The sequence below is a fragment of the Myotis yumanensis genome, unplaced genomic scaffold (genome assembly GCF_028538775.1).
Source record: "Myotis yumanensis isolate MYYU_CA2020_CCGP unplaced genomic scaffold, mMyoYum1.0.hap1 SCAF_2, whole genome shotgun sequence".
In the NCBI taxonomy this organism is placed as follows: domain Eukaryota; kingdom Metazoa; phylum Chordata; class Mammalia; order Chiroptera; family Vespertilionidae; genus Myotis; species Myotis yumanensis.
Window position 1 is genome coordinate 16,310,279 of NW_027223753.1, and position 16,404 is coordinate 16,326,682.

At 41.1% G+C, this 16,404-nt stretch overlaps 1 protein-coding gene across 4 annotated transcripts in view; it reads left to right on the forward strand.

Moving 5' to 3' along the window:
- CEP85 (centrosomal protein 85) overlaps nt 1–16,404 on the forward strand; it is a 34,484-nt gene that overhangs the window by 3,754 nt on the left and 14,326 nt on the right. For 3 of the 4 annotated variants that reach the window (XR_011470208.1, XM_070404425.1, XM_070404423.1), the window contains exons 2-6: nt 5,625–5,702; nt 9,390–9,542; nt 12,894–13,588; nt 14,603–14,736; nt 15,158–15,275. Coding sequence is in view for 3 of the 4 variants with exons in the window: in XM_070404425.1 (XP_070260526.1) it covers nt 5,648–5,702; nt 9,390–9,542; nt 12,894–13,588; nt 14,603–14,736; nt 15,158–15,275 (1,155 nt within the window). In the remaining variant the exon portion in view is untranslated. The remainder of the gene's footprint in view (nt 1–5,624; nt 5,703–9,389; nt 9,543–12,893; nt 13,589–14,602; nt 14,737–15,157; nt 15,276–16,404) is intronic. The other variant, XM_070404426.1, reaches the window with a different exon arrangement.

A 16,404-nucleotide genomic window follows, 5' to 3' on the forward strand; every position in this document is an offset into this window, starting at 1 on the left:
GCAGTCCGGGAGCCCTCAGAGGATGTCTGACTGATGGCGGGGAGCGGGCCTAAGCTGGCAGTCAGACATCCTTAGCGCTGCTGTGGCGGTGGGAGAGGCTCCCACCACCGCCGCTGCACTTTCCAGCCCAGCTCAGGGCTTCTGGCTGAGTGGCACACCCCCGTCGGAGTGACTGACCACCAGGGGGCAGCTCCTGTGTTGAGCGTCTGTGCCTGGTGGTCAGTGTGCGTCATAGCGATGGTTGCTCCGCCGTTTGGTCGATTTGCATATTAGCCTTCTATTATATAGGATTACATACAATAAACATTAATATTTCAAGAATAAAAGGATTTTAAGTATAATAATGTTACCAAAACTGTACTAACATAGTATGATATCACAAAAGTTGTAGGAAATATTAAAAATCTGCAAATAACAGGATTACTTCTATTATATTCTAGTGTATTGTTTTCCCCTCTGGCTCTGTTTTTGTTCATCAGTTTATACTGTTCATCATATTCCACAAATGAGTGAGTTCATATGATATTTATCTTTCTCCAACTGGCTTATTTCACTTAGCATGTTGCTCTCCAGGTCCATCCATGCTGTTGCAAATGGTAGAGTTCCTTATTTTTTACTGCAGTGTAGTATTCCATTGTGTAGATGCACCACAGTTTTCTAATCCACTCATCTGCTGATGGGCACTTAGGCTGTTTCCATATCTTAGCTATTGTAAATTGTGCTGCTATGAAGATAGGGGTGCATATATGCTTTCTGATTGGTGTTTCTGGTTTCTTGGGATATATTCCTAGAAGTGGGATTATTGGAATTATTTTTAATTTTTTGAGGAAACTCCATACTTTTGTGAATGATCTATGTGCACTTGAGAAGAATGTATATTCTGCTGCGTTGGGGTGAAATGGTCTATAAATGTCTATTAAATCCATCTGATCTAGTGTGTCCTTTAGAGTCTCTGTTTAAGTACATCTATATTGGGTGCATAAATGTTTACCAGGGTTATATCCTCTTGTTGGATCGATCCCTTTAGTATTATGTAGTGACCTATGTTGTCTCTTGTGATGGCCTTCATTTTAAAGTCTATTTTGTCGGATATGAGTATTGCTACTCTAGCTTTCTTTTTCTTTTCCATTTGCATGGGAAAAATTTTTTCCATCCCTTCACTTTCATCCTATGTGTGTCTTTCTTTTTGAGGTGGGTCTCTTGTAGAAAGCATATAGTTGGGTCATGTTTTTGTATCCATTCAGCTACCCTACACCTTTTGATTGGAGCATTTCATCCATTTACATTTAGGGTTATTATTGAAAAGGCCATCACAAGAGACAACAAAGGTCACTACATAATACTAAAGGGATCGATCCAACAAGAAGATATAACCCTGGTAAACATTTATGTACCCAATATAGGTGCACCTAAATATATATATATAAAAACTTCCAGAGGACTTTAACAGAGAGATTGACAACAATATAGTCATAGTAGGGGACTTTAATACCCCTCATTTATAGCCATTTTAATTCTGTATGGCTAGGTTTCTTTCTCTGTTTCTTCTCAGCAGTCCCTTAAGCATTTCTTGTAATGCTGGTTTGGTGGTGATGAACTCCTTTAGTCTTTTTTTGTCTGTGAAGCTCTTTATTTGACCATCTATTTTGAATGATAGCCTTGCTGGATATAGTAATCTTGGTCTGAGATCCTTGCTTTCCATTACCTTGAGTACTTCATGCCATTCCCTTCTGGCCTGTAGCTTTTCTGACGAGAAATCAGGTGTCAGCCTTATGGGAACTCCTTTGTAGGTAACAGTTTTCTTTTCTCTTGCTGCCTTTAAGATTCTCTCTTTGTCTTTAATTTTTGGCATTTTAATTATGATGTGTCTGGGTGTGAGTCTCTTTGGGTTCTTCTTGTTTGGGGTTCTCTGTGCCTCCTGATCTCGTGTGATTTTTTCCTTTACCAGGTTAGGGAAGTTTTCTACCATTATTTCTTCAAACACCTTCTCTATTCCTTTCTCCCTTTCTGCCTCTTCTGGCACACCTACTATTCTAATATTGTTATGTTTCACTTTGTCCCACAGCTCCCTTAAGCTGTCCTCCTGTTTTTTCTTTTTGGTTCTCTAATTGATATTTTCAACTCTGTCTTCTAATTCACTGATTCGATTCTCAGCTTTCCCTAATTTGCTGTGTATTCCTTCCAATGTATTCTTTATTTGTGTTATGTCATTCTTTATCTCAGACTGTTCTTTTTTCATAGTTACTGTATCTTTTTTTTATACTGTTGAGCATTTTTAACATCATTACTCTGAACTCTGTTTCAGATAAATTTCTTATCTCTGCTTCATTTATCTCTTCTTCTGGAGAATTTCCTAGTTCTTTCATTTGGGGGTTGTTTGTTTCCTCATTTTGGTTGTCTGGGTTTGTGACTGTGTACTAGGTAGATCCTCTACACCTCTCTATCTCTAGTGCAGGACAGTGTTAACAGCTGTTCTGACTAATTAGATCAGACAAAGATTCAAAGCCTCCATAGACCGCCTCTGTCCACAGACTAATAGGATTCTGACTTGAATTGCCCCCAGGCAATCCTCCTCAGGTATGAGGAGAGTTTTTTCAACAGGGTGGGGCAGTTGCTTCTGCTGGGAGGTTAATTGTTACTTTTAATCTCTTAAGTGGCCTCAGGGCAAGATGTTTTTCAATAGGGTGTGTCACTGTCTTCCCCCTAGGTAAGGCAGATGTCTATGTAGGAAAGATGTCCCCCGCTGCTTTTCACAGCTAGATGTTATGTGGGTACCTTTCTCAGATTTGGTGCTCTCTGCTGGGGAGCCCAGCTTCGGGATTAGATCCCAGGCACCCCTCCACAGCTGAGATATCTCTCCGGGACTTCAGTTGCCGTCTGTGGGTGCTTGGCTAGCCCTTTTGTGCCTCCGCCCCTCTTACCAGTCTCTATGCAGTCTCCACCTTCCATCCTTGGGTATCAGAGTTCTCTCCTGTGAGCTTTCCATTGATTAATCAGGAAGCCTTTCCGTATTTCAGTTGTAATTCCAGCTTGTTCCTGGGAGCATGTCCATGCAGCATCCTCCTACTCTGCTTCCATTTTTAATCTCTCTCTGCTTCATTCTTTTTTATTGCTGAATTTATTTATCCATTCATCAGTTGATGGACATTTGAAGTCTTTCTACTTTTGGGCTATTATAAATAACTAGGAGCCCAACGCGTGATTAGAAATCGCGCAGCTGTCCACCCTCTGGTCCGGCCCTGCCTCCCTCTCCGGCCCTTGAAGCAGCTGCGGCTGCTGCTGATCAGGCCCTCCCCCAGTGCAGGTGTGCGGAGGCCCCTGCCACCCTGCCCCCGACACTGCGAGTGCAAGCTCCTGTCCGGTCGACCCGTTAATATTCGCTACGCCCCCAAACCACGCCCACCAGCTCCCAGGCTGCCAGAGGGATGTCTGACTGCCAGCTTAGGCCCAATCCCCCGGGGAGTGGGCCTAAGCCAGCAGGTGGTTATCCCCTGAGGGGTCCCAGACTGCAAGAGGGCACAGGCAGGGCTGAGGGACGACCCCCCCCTGGGTGCACAAATTTTTGTGCACCGGGCCTGTAGTTTTATATATATATATATATATATATATATATACACATATACATATATATATACACACATACACACACACACACACACACACACACATACATACACTGCTGTGAGTGTTCATATACAAGATTTTGTGGGCCTATATATTTTTTTTTTTTGAAGAGATTATATACCTAGGAGTGAGTCTGTTAACTGAAAGTTCCATTGTCATTCTATTTTTAATTTATATCAATTTGAAAAGATCTTAGAATCCAGTGGGCCTATCATTTTGTTCTACTTTAAAGAAAGGGATGAGCCATAACCGGTTTGGCTCAGTGGATAGAGCGTCAGCCTGCGGACTGAAGGGTCCCAGGTTCGACTCTGGTCAAGAGCATGTACCTTGGTTGCAGGCACAACCCCATTTGGGGGTGTTCAGGAGGTAGCTGATCGATGTTTCTCTCTTATCGATGTGTCTAACTCTCTATCCCTCCCCCTTCCTCTCTGTAAAAAAAAAAGGGGGGGGGCGGGATGAAAGAAAGGATTTTGATATTGATTGTTTGATATCATTAGTAGGTAGATAATCTAATCCTTCTGTTTTACCATTAACACACTGAATGATACTAGCCATAAATTGAAGCTTTTATTACTGAACAAAACTTTTAATCAGTATGTGAAGACCTGGGATTTCTGTTGTAAATGCAGTGAATTAGTGAGGGTTTGGTTGCTGTTACTAAAAGAAAACTGTAGAGGTCAGTGAAGTACATTAGAGAAATAGTACCATATAGCTTCTTTTTTTCCCCTCCAAAGTTTTAAATTCACTTCTAAGAGTTTGTCCCAAATTCTTTGTAGGCTCTTATGAATTCAAAGTTTCCACATTTATACTTTATCCTCCAGGGACCAAACTGCCACTTTTATTGACATGTATAATTAAAAAAAACTTTAACAAAGCACTTAATATGTGTCAGGCACTGTTGTAAGTTAATTTTAAAAGAATTAACATGAATTAGGTGCTGTCATTATCTTCATTTTTATATGAAGGAACTGAGGTGCAGAGATACTAAAAAAATTTGCCCTCCTTATAAAGCAAATAAATTGCTAAGTCACACTTCAAACCCAAGCTGTCTGATCAAGAGTCCATACTGAGAACCCTGGCTGGTGTAACTCGGTTGGGCATCTTCCCAGGCACTGAAAGGTCTCTGGTTCGATTCTCAGTCTGGGCACATGCCCAATATTCGGGCTCAATCCCCAGTAGGAGGCAGCCCATCTATGTTTCTCTCACATCGATGTTTCTCTATCTCTCTTCCTTCCTCTCTCTCAAAAAAGAAAAAAAAAGTCAATAAAATAAATAAAGTATTAAAGAGTATTATAGGGAAATAGAGTACAAATTGTGAAACAATTCTCTGTACTGCCTCTCAAGTATTATGCAAATATAAGATATTATTACTTGCAGTTATTACAGTTAATTAAAGCTTTTGTTTACACAGATAGTAATCAGATTTCTGCTGAATTCTCAGAACCTACATTAGAGTAAATATAAATATTTTGAGTGGAGAAATGAGAAGAAATCCTCATGTTCCCACCTAAGGACTGGGGTTCTGCTAATGACCAAGAATTCTGTCCATCTTTGTGCATCATGTGAATACTGGAAGAATAAGGGAATTTTGTTTTTATGTTAGTCATAATTGAAGCCATAACGCTTAATTGTTGGTTTGGTTAATTAGTTCTTTTTCCACCCCATCCTCCCATCCTGTCCCCATGGCTAAGAAGATTCATGGCAAAATTTAATTAAAAGTAATGTTATTTTTAATTTTTGCAACAATTGAAGGGGTTCTAAGACCATATAAGATCAGTGTTGGGAGTCTCTGGGTCTAGGTTTTTTTTCTCTTTGCTTTAGGAAGAAAAGTGGGGTGGAGTATTGTGAATTGGTTTGCCTTAAAAAGTATCCTTACGAGTAAACATGTGGAAGAATACTTGCATCCTCTGTATGATTTTGATTGTTTTAGTTGAATGGGAATGAGTAATGGGAAATTAAAAGATAGTGGAGAGATCTGACTGGTTATTCCTTCATTCTAGAGTTGGTTCAAATAACTGTGTTGATGGCCATGCAGGAAAAATATCCAAGTGAGAGAAACTCTCATCCCACTTCACCAGGTGAGTAGTCAAAGTTTTCTGGGTAAATTCTGACCTTTGCTCTGTTATTTTATAACAGAAATTTTCTTTAAAGGACAAACTGAGCCAAAACCGGTTTGGCTCAGTGGATAGAGCGTCGGCCTGTGTACTGAAAGGTCCTGGGTTCGATTCCGGTCAAGGGCATGTACCTGGGTTGCAGGCACATCCCCAGTAGGAGATGTGCAGGAGGCAGCTGATCGATGTTTCTCTCTCATCGATGTTTCTAACTCTCTATCTCTCTCCCTTCCTCTCTGTAAAAAATCAATAAAATATATTTAAAAAAAAAAAAAAGGACAAACTGAACAAGCAAATATTTGCTGAAATGCTGGTATTAATACTTAATTGTTGGTTTTGTTATAACATGGGGCTATATTGAAAGGAAAAAGAGGTCTCTCCAAGACTATTTATGTCTGGTCGTACAGTGCTTACAACAAGACCACGTGATTGATTGAGACAGGAGGACACATAAAGGATTGGAACAGAATGACTTTGGAACATAGTGCTATTTGAAATCAGAAAAACACAGCATAAATTACTGTGCTCTATGTTGTCTTTGTAGTTTTGTGAGTGGGTCAGTCATCTGTTAGCCCACAAAGATTGGAATTCTTCTTGAATGCCAGCAGTCTCAGTTGTATTGTCACAGGAGACTCGGGAATTTGTCTCTAGAATGGATTGACAAGATTTTGAAAACTCAGATATACTAAAAGGATGTATTAAGTATATATATTAAACCTATATAAATATATACACACAATACACATTAACTAAATATGGTACATTTAATTAGGAGGTAGCATTCCAAAAATAACTTTTTGAATTCTGTGGTATTTATGAAGAAAAGGATACATTTCCTTCAATTAAGGGTATGTTTTATTTTATTTTATTTTAAAATCCCACGGTGCCTCAAAGCAGACACTTGGTAGATAGTTGTTCTGTGTGCCTAGGCATGCTGCCTTGCATATAGTAAGGACTTTTGAAAAGCATTTGCTGAATCAATTTAAGATTCATTCAGCAACTATTTGAACATCCTTATGTGCTGTGCACTGTCTTAGACTGGATTGTACAATCTACACTAATAAAAGGGTAATATGCTAATTAAACCGGATGTCATTCCGGACCAAGCCAGGGCGGAGCAAAGGCCTGGTCCTGGGTGCCTGCCAGCAGCCATAGGAAGCCCAGGTCCTGGGTGCCAGAGGGAAGCCGGTGCCAGGGGAAGGAAGGCCTACTCTTGCACGAAATTTCGTGCATTGGGCCTCTAGTTTCTTATAACAATTGTGTGTATAATGCAAGTTTCTGGAATGTAGCAATTCCTAAGAAAGCTCAACTTCTTTTTATGGTTTTGTCTTCAATAGTTTTTCATTTCATTAATAATGGTTAAAGTTTGATAAGGATGCTACTGATAGTACATGATATGACACAAGAAAATTTCAGCTTTCAAACTTGAATTTTGAAATAAGCATAAGCCTCTATACACCAAACATACTTTTATTTTAGCAAATATGTCTTTAGAATTGATATGGAGTGGGTGCATGAAAAAAGTGGTTAGGGGTGAAGAATGGAAGATTAGTAATAGTAATAACAGAGAGTGGTTTCTAGTAGGAGGCCAGGAACATGGTAATACAGGTCCTCAATCATTTTTTACTATTTCAAAAGCCTGGTAAACTACACTGACTAGAGAGGTAACACTATATAGACTCACCAAGAGGTCAAATTTCTTTGCTTCTGGCTAGAATTACACTAATTTAGTATAGTTAACACTGGCTAATCTTACGCTGATCAGAAGATCTGATTGTTGGTTATGTCTTTTATTAAAGATTATTACATGCCCTGACCATTGTGGTTGGAGCGTCATCCAGTACACCAAAAGGTGGCGGGTTCGATTCTAGATCAGTGCACATGTCTCAGTTGTGGGTTTGATCCCCAGTTGGGACATATACGGGAAGCAACCAATTAATGTTTCTCACATCCATGTTTCTCTCTCTCTCCCTTCCTCTCTCTAAAAAAATAAATATTAATGAAAGACTTTCATTTAAAAAAAAGATTATTACAGATTACTGCATGTATATAGATTCTTTCAAATCAGACAGTTCACTGTGACCCAAAGGATAAAAGGAGTCTTTAGGTAAAATTAGGGTTCTTTCAGTAGAATGCAGAAGTAATGGTAGCTCAAAAAGGAGCAAAAGTAGAAGGAATTAGGTGGCTTGGAAGAAGAGAATAAGATGATTGTGTTCAAATATTATTGGCTTCACACTAGATCAGAGAATCTGTAGAACCATATTTTCTGATTTCATCTTATACTCTGGTACTTGAATGAATTAAGTAAAAAAAAAAATGAAATAACTGCCATTACCTTTTTTTGTTTGTTTTTTTGTTGTTTTTGCTTTTTTGTTTGTTTTTTTTACATGGATCATCAGTTAGAATTTAGAAAAATTATAGTGGTTTAAAAAAAAATAATTTGAGCCCTGGCCGGGTAGTCAGTTGGTTAGAACATTGTCCTAATATGCCAAGGTTGCGGTTCCATTCCTGGCCAAGGCACATACAAGAATCAACAAATGAATGCATAACTAAGTGGGACAACAAATCTGTTTCTCTCTCAAATCAATAAATAAAATTTTTTTAAATAAATAATTTGAATTTAAATCTTAGTTAGTAAAGTCAAATAAATTTCATCAATCTTATATCTTACCCACTCAGAAACTTTGGTTGGTTGGTTTGGGGTGTTTGTTTGTTTGTTTGTTTTTGCATTGCTCTCAAAAGCTCTTCAGGTTGACTTTTAAGACTCACCTTGATCTGGATTCACCCTACTCATGAGGGTACTGTGGTTCAGTCAAACAGTGGTTTTCCTATTACCATAGGGAGCATTTGGAAACATACAGAGTAGTTTCAGGTTGCACAATGATGGTAGGATGGGGTGGGCTAAGTGGATGGGGACCGGGAATGCTAAATCATCCTTTTTTTTTTTTTTTTAAATATATATTTTTATTGATTTTTTTACAGAGAAGAAGGGAGAGGGATAGAAGAGTTAGAAACATCGATGAGAGAGATCGATCAGCTGCCTCCTGCACGCCCCCCAGTAGGGATGTGCCCACAACTAAGGTGCATGCCCTTGACCGGAATCGAACCCGGGACCCTCCAGTCCGCAGGCCGATGCTCTATCCACTGAGCCAAACCGGTTCGGCTAAATCATCCTTTATACATTGAAGAATTGTCTTGCCCAGAAGGCTAACAGCACCTGTTGATAAACCTTGTAAGAAGGAAGAATGTAGGTATTGGGATTAGAACAACCTAGGTTCCAATCTCAGTTCTAACTAACCTCTATAAAATAGGGGTGTTAATATGATAATACTTTTCAGTAAATAGGTAGATGAGATCATGTTTATAAAGTGCTGTGGCTTCTAGATTTCAGAAATGGTAGCTACCATCAAATATTATCGTTTTCTGTCTCAGTACTCCTGGATTCTTGGTAGGTCTTGGTTCTGTCTTTGAACATTCTCACCTCATGCTATTTCCATTTAAAATTAACAAACTCAGAGTTGCTGAAATGGGCACAGGAGAGAGAAGGGGGTGGGATGCTGCTATTTCTCACAAGTTTAAGTGATTTTTTAAAAAGAGTCTTGTGGGGTTGCATCAGCTGGTTCACTCTAAAGGTAGAAATGCTACTTGTTTCAGGTTCCATTGTGATTAAGAAAAGCAGTTCTCTGGGTTGTGAATGGCAGACTCCAGTTATCTCGGAGGCCTTTCGGAGCCGCTTCAGCCGCTGTTCCAGTGTTACTGACAGTGGGGACACAGCCATTGGCACATCATGCTCAGACATGACAGAGGGTAAGTTTGGATTAATAATTTGATTACCAATATGTGTTGTCACTTTCAGGTTGTATTCCAGGTGTATTGTCATTTCCAGAATATTCCTAAGTCAGTCCACTAAGTCTGCCTGATACTTCTTATTCCATGTTTCCCACAGCTGGTCCCTTCCTCTCAATTTCTACTGTTTGTCCTATCACAAACAACGTCTAATCTCTCCTCTACTGCCAGATTAATCTTTCTAAAAGCCTGATTTCATAGTTTCCTTTTTCTGCAATCTTCACTTGTTTCCATTATTTACAGGATAAAATTCAGAGGCCTCAGTTCTCTTATGATCTGGTCCTGACCCACCTGTGTTTTTGTTGTTTGTTAGTTTGGGTTTTGTTTTGTTTTTGCTGCAAAAAGCTTTATTATTTCCATTTGGTCAATGCATGGGAGAGGGCTTTCAAGCTGGTTAAAAAAAATGGCTAATAGTTTTCGGGGAGAGGTTCAGGTAAAAGCCAGACTTCTCTAAATAAAAACAACATATCCCAAATACTAAATTTTGAAAGACTTTGAAAATTGTGCAAGGTAGTGACCCTTTTGAAAATAAGTGCTGCCATTTTGTTTCGAAGTGTTCTGAACCACAAACCATACTTCAGGTCCAACTTACTTTTTAGTATTTTGTAAGAATCAGGCAGTTTCCTTAATATAAATAAACAAACCTAATAGACAAGTGACAAATGCTGACAGACTTCACTTCTGTCATCCGTAGGTGGACCACACTCACCAAGAAATTAGAAAAACTATATTCTCCTGGGTCAGTTAGTACCTTTTGGGCTTTGGCATTACTACTTTGGGTGTTATGGACTCAAAACTGAATTTGGTGAGTCTTGAGAGAGAGAGTGGTGCTGTGAATGGAGAATGGAAAGAGGTGTTAACTAACTTCAACATATTAGCAGCCCTTCGTAGCAGTCCCTCTCTTCTGTTCCAAAATTATATTTTTGGAGCAGGAACTGTTGGTGGGAGTGGATACTATTGTGCTGTTTGGGGGGATTTTAAAAAACATATTTATTTTTTTATTTTAGAGAAGAAGGGGGAGAGAAATAGAAACACCAGTTATAAGAGAGAATCATTGATCGGCTGCCTCCTGCACGCCTCCCACCAAGAATCAAGCCTGCAATCCAGGCATGTGCCCTGACCAGGAATCGAACCGTGACCTCATAGATCAGGGCTCAACCACTGAGCCACACTGGTTGGGTGTTATGGAGGATTTTATGTAGAGAGCTTCCTAGTCTTGGAAGTCCTTTTAAAAAAAAAAAAAATTAAACAATATTATTCACTGTTGAAATGTTTCACAACCTACATTTTATTTTTTTAAATGTTTTTATTTTTTTAGAGAAGAACGGAGAGGGAGAGAGAGAGAAACATTGATGAGAAACATTGATTGGCTGCCTTCTGCACTTCCCCTAGTGGGGATTGAGCCCACAACCTGGGCTTGTGCCTTGACTGGGATCGAACCAGTGATCTCCTGGTTCATGAGCCGAAGCTCAAACCTGAGCCACACCGGCCAGGCTGATCTTAGAAGTCTTCATCATCACCAGTCTACCTGTTGACTAGTTCTGTATTTAAAGTTGTGGGACATCAAAAACATCCTTTGACTGAAATGTCCTTCTCTCTTGGTCCTGAGAGACTAAAGCATATTATTAGAAATTACTTGTTTTTTTGTTTTGTTTGCTTGTTTTTAGTATGGCCTTTTATATATCCCTAAGATCATCTGAGTATAGGAGATTAGAAATTCTGCATACATTATAAGGGGTAATTTGGCTTGCCTGTGTTTTTAAAGAGCTGCTTACAAACTCATATGAGAAGATGGTTGCTCATCTGTACTCATATAATTCTAGGAAAGGTTATAGTATCTGTCCTTGGTAGCTGAGTGTGTTCTGTGTTGGTTGATGGAAAGAAAAAAAGAAACAGATTGGTAGTCCACTCTTACCATGGTAGATGCGCTTGGTTTAGAAAGAGTACTGGGCATAATTGAAAAGGGAAGACATTTATATTCCTTTCCCCTTACTCAGTTTTCTGCCTGAGTAAGGTAACAGGTATGTTTTCTTACTTGTTTTCTTGTAGCCACTACCCTGGCATGTTAGTATTGTGACCTTGTAGTCTTCTTCAGAGTAGCACTTAAAAGACTAGGAAGGAGCTAAAAGAAACATAAGTCCAGTCTGAGGGAAAAGGGAAAAAAATCACAGTTGGATACAAACAAAGGGGTAAGTGAAAGGCAAAATACAAGTTAGAGCATTTCAGTGTGTACCCACTTGAGAATGCTCACTGTGCTAGAATGAAACCTGAGAGTTACTAAGAATAACTTCACATATCCAGGCGGTCGCTTCTGGTGTGTGGGAGAGAGAACAGAATCTTGATTCAGATGCTGTATTCCCTGCCTTGGATATAGAGCGGCACTATCCAGTTTGCCTTATTCTTCACATGGTTTAGACTCATTCCTCACCTTCACTGGGGAGCTTTTGGAGGTCACAGAGGATTCTTGCAGATCTTGGAAAAGATATTTTTATTAGGTTGGATTATAGCTTAGAGGTTCCCAGCTCCCAGAAGAGTAGGACCTAATCCATTTCCTTTAAGTAAGTGATTGTTTTTTTAAGTTTCTTTTTCTTGTTTTAAATATGTTTTTATTGATTTCAGAGAGGAAGGGAGAGGGAGAGAGAGATAGAAACATCAATGATGAGAGAGAATCATTGATCAGCTGCCTCCTGCACGCCCCCTACCGGGGATTGAGCCCACAACCCAGGCATGTGCCCGGAATCGAACCCGGGACCCTTCAGTCCGAAGGCCAATGCTCTATCCACTGAGCCAAACCAGCTAGGGCTGATTTTTTTTTTTTTTAAGTTCAGTTTTCAGCTTTGTTGACTGGCAAGATTTTCTATTAAAATACAAGGGATAGAGCAGGGGTCCTCAAACTACGGCCCGCGGGCCACATGCGGCCCGCCGAAAACATTTGTTTTTTTACTTCAAAATAAGATATGTGCAGTGTGCATAGGAATTTGTTCATAGTTTTTTTTAAAAACTATAGTCCGGCCCTCTAACGGTCTGAGGGACAGTGAACTGGCCCCCTGTTTAAAAAGTTTGAGGACCTCTGGGATAGAGTATAAATTGAAAGTGAAGCCAGTGTTGCCTTTTGTTTACCTTGTGAATAGCATTTGAGAACCTAGAACACACATCTCCCAGTTAGGCTATCGTGTTTTTTTGCCTGATATTTGTGATGATAATGCCTCTCTCCTTGGTCTCAGGATAGGCAGAGAACATCAGACATAGCAGCTCAACTCCACAAACCTTGCTGCTTTGATTTTGACTTATGGAAGACTATTCTCTCCACAGATTTTTGCAGCTCAAGTAGCAGTCCGTCTTTCCAGCCCATCAAAAGCCACGTGACCATTCCAACAGCCCACGTGATGCCTTCTACTTTAGGGACCTCTCCTGCCAAGCCAAATTCTACACCTGCCAGACCCTCTTCCTCCAAAATCCCTTTGTCGGGATTAGCTGAAAGTGTGGGGATGACAAGAAATGGAGACCTTGGTGGAATGAAACATTCTCCAGGCTTATCTAGAGATTTCATGTATCATTGTGGTACTGCTGGAGAAAATGGAATTGAGCGGTCTTGGTTTCCAGCCGTGGGCCATGAAAGAGAAGAAGAGATGAGGAAGTTTGATATTCCCAGTATGGAGTCTACCCTTAATCAGTCAGCAGTGATGGAGACACTTTATTCAGATCCTCGCTACAGGGTCCACTTCCACAACCTAAGAACCGACCCAAACAAGGAGTTATACAAAGGGTTGCCTGAGACCAAGAAGACCCCAGACAGTGGTGTGGTATGTGAACGGAATGGACTACATCCTAGCAGCAGTGGGTTGCTCCCTTTGGGACTCCAGCCTGCTCCTGGGCTCTCCAAGCCTCTATCCTCTCAGGTGTGGCAGCCAAATTCTGACCCTTGGCATCCTCGAGAGCGGTCTTGTGAACTCAGCACTTGTCGGCAGCATCTGGAGTTGATTCGTTTACAGATGGAACAAATGCAGGTAGGTGGAGGTGCTTCTTTCCTTGGATTTTGGGGTTTGGTACAGATCTTTGAACTTGTATAGGTTGAGTCTTCTAAGTTTTGACTCTAAAGAAAACATTTGTAAGAAAGAGGGAAAATGTTTATAGGTAAGAAATGAAGGCTTGTGGATGCCATTGAATATGTTGGTGGTCTAATGAAACACCAGATAGGTTCTCCAAAGTAGAGGGTTACAAGAGAAGACCCAACAAAGTCACTAGGCTAGGTACTTTTACATACAGAATCTTTTTAAAAATATATATATATTTTATTGATTTTTTACAAGGAGGAAAGGAAAGGGATAGAGAGTTAGAAACATCGATGAGAGAGAAACATTGATCAGCTGCCTCCTGCACATTCCCTAGTGGATATGTGCCCACAACCAAAGTACATGCCCTTGACTGGAATCGAACCTGGGACCCTTGAGTGTGCAGGCTGACACTCTATCCACTGAGCCAAACCGGTTAGGGCTACATACAGAATCTTAATTAATCCTTATACCATTTTGATGAGGTAAATGTAGAAATTTACTAGGCTCTTAGACTAAGTAATTTGCCCAGGATCACAAAGCTGGTTAAGTGACAGAGCTAGGGTTTAAAAATTGTCTTTGACTCCTATGCTTTTTCCACTATACCAGTTTTGTGTTTTTAAAAAAGTCCGTGTGCTACTTAAGAGTGGGAAGGAAAGAAGCTGAATATACTATTTTTTTCTAGTTGTTGAGGACATCTTAGCTCTTGGTTTGCTTCTGTTGCCAGATAATAAAAGATAACTGACCTTTTCTTAGAAACTAGAGCCTTTCTGAGCTGTGTCCAGTTGGCAGAAGTCTCCCTGGCAGGTTCTTTCCAGTCATGCATCAGAGCTAAAATTATTTCATAAACACTGGGCCTTCTTAGTCTGAGCCAAAATGAGCCTTGACTACAGACCCAGGATATTGCTCAGGTGTTTTCAGGTGCCTGTGCGTCAAGATCAAGCCCCTTTGGTCCTGCTTGTCTTTCAGCTTCAGAATGGAGCCACCTGCCACCATCCTGCTGCATTTGCTCCTTCACTGCCCATGTTAGAACCAGCACAGTTGGTCAGCATTTTGAACAGTAATGAACACCTTCTAAAGGAAAAGGAACTCCTCATTGACAAGTAAGAGAGCATAGGGTACCTACCATAGACCAGCTTCTGTTCTCTCAGCCCCCACTGAGGACACTTAATGAATTCTCCTCAAGGGCACTACATTCCCCTCTGTTTATGTTCACTCCTTGCCTCATGGTAGAGCTAGGTTGATAAGCAGCCTAGTCCTCTAGCTGACTAATGTGATAGACTAATTGTGTATCTGCAGGGGCTCTGGGAGTGCCTAAAGCAGGCAGCGGGTTCTTTGTAGCTGATCTTTCTTCATTTCGCCTGTCAGCTTTCTCATTTGTTCTCCTCCAGCAAAATAGTACTGCCCAGAATCCAAGGTCCTTGCTTATATAGCATCGATGTACCCATCTAAGGAAAGTGGGGGCTTATATTTGCAAGTTGGTTAGTGTTAGAATCCTGGACCCTATTCTTCTGGCTTTTGCAGACAGAGGAAACACATCTCTCAGCTGGAGCAGAAAGTGCGAGAGAGTGAACTACAAGTCCACAGTGCCCTTTTGGGCCGCCCTGCCCCCTTTGGGGATGTCTGCTTGCTGAGGCTGCAGGTAAGCATTGGCAGTTGGGTTAGCATTCTGCTTGTCATAATTTGGTATCTTAGCTATGCTTGGCACTGTTAGGTATCCAGGAAATAGAAAAGAAACCAAGTGATCTAAGGTGTCCCTTCCCTCAAAGAGTAAACATCCTAATTTAAAGCAACTCTTGTCCTGCCCATGTCGGGGCAGAAAAGGCTTGAGGATAGAAGCAGGTGGAAGTCCAGATGCTTTGGTGTCAGTATATACTTGGGAGAAAAGGAAGGCAGAGTAAGGTACATTGTAAGGTCCTAGAGTTGGATGATGTTCTGAGGTCTTAATCTACCAGCCCTGGCCAATGGAAGGAGAGGCAGATGTAACGGTGTATTTAGAGCCATTTTAATTTTTATCTTCCATGTCTAGGAACAGCTGAAGGAAGCCATATTCTCACTGCGGTCAATGACTCTAGAAAAAGCCAGCTTTGTTGGCTAAGAGTCTCTGCAATTTGGGCTTTTGAGTGATGGATATAGACAGATTATAGTACTGGTTTTGCCACCTAGTGGGCTTGTTAGACTGTTCCATCTTATAGAATCAAATCTATATAGCGACCATTATGCCTGAATGACTGGGACGACTGGTTGACCAGTCGCTATGAGAGGGAAGGAGGAGAGGGGGAGGCAGGGAACCGCGCGGTGGTGGTGTGGAGTCCATTCTTCCCACACCGGGCCTGGTGACCATGGCCTCCTCTCCTGACCCTGCTGGGGCCTTCAGGCCCTGGGCTGGGACGGGGAACTGGGGGTAAGTGGCAGCGGACACAGCCCATTTCCCAGGGGGGCTGAGGGCCGGTTCCTTCCTTGGGTGCCAGCAGCCAACCTCCCATGGTCCCTCTCCCCGCCTAGCAGGCCCTGATCGCTGGCCAGGCCTAGGGACCCCACCCGTGCACGAATTCATGCACCAGCCTCTAGTTGTTAGATAAAATCTAGTTCAGTTCTCTAATTTACTGATGAAAAAATTGGCCTTGAGCCCTTGAGTCAGTTGGCCTGGCCTTGAGTCCAGGTCTTCTAGTGTCTTGTCCTGTGTTCCTTCTATGATACTAAAACTCCTCAGGTATTGCTTTACAGCAGTGGTTCTGAAATGTGAGTGTGCATCAGAATCACCTGGAGTG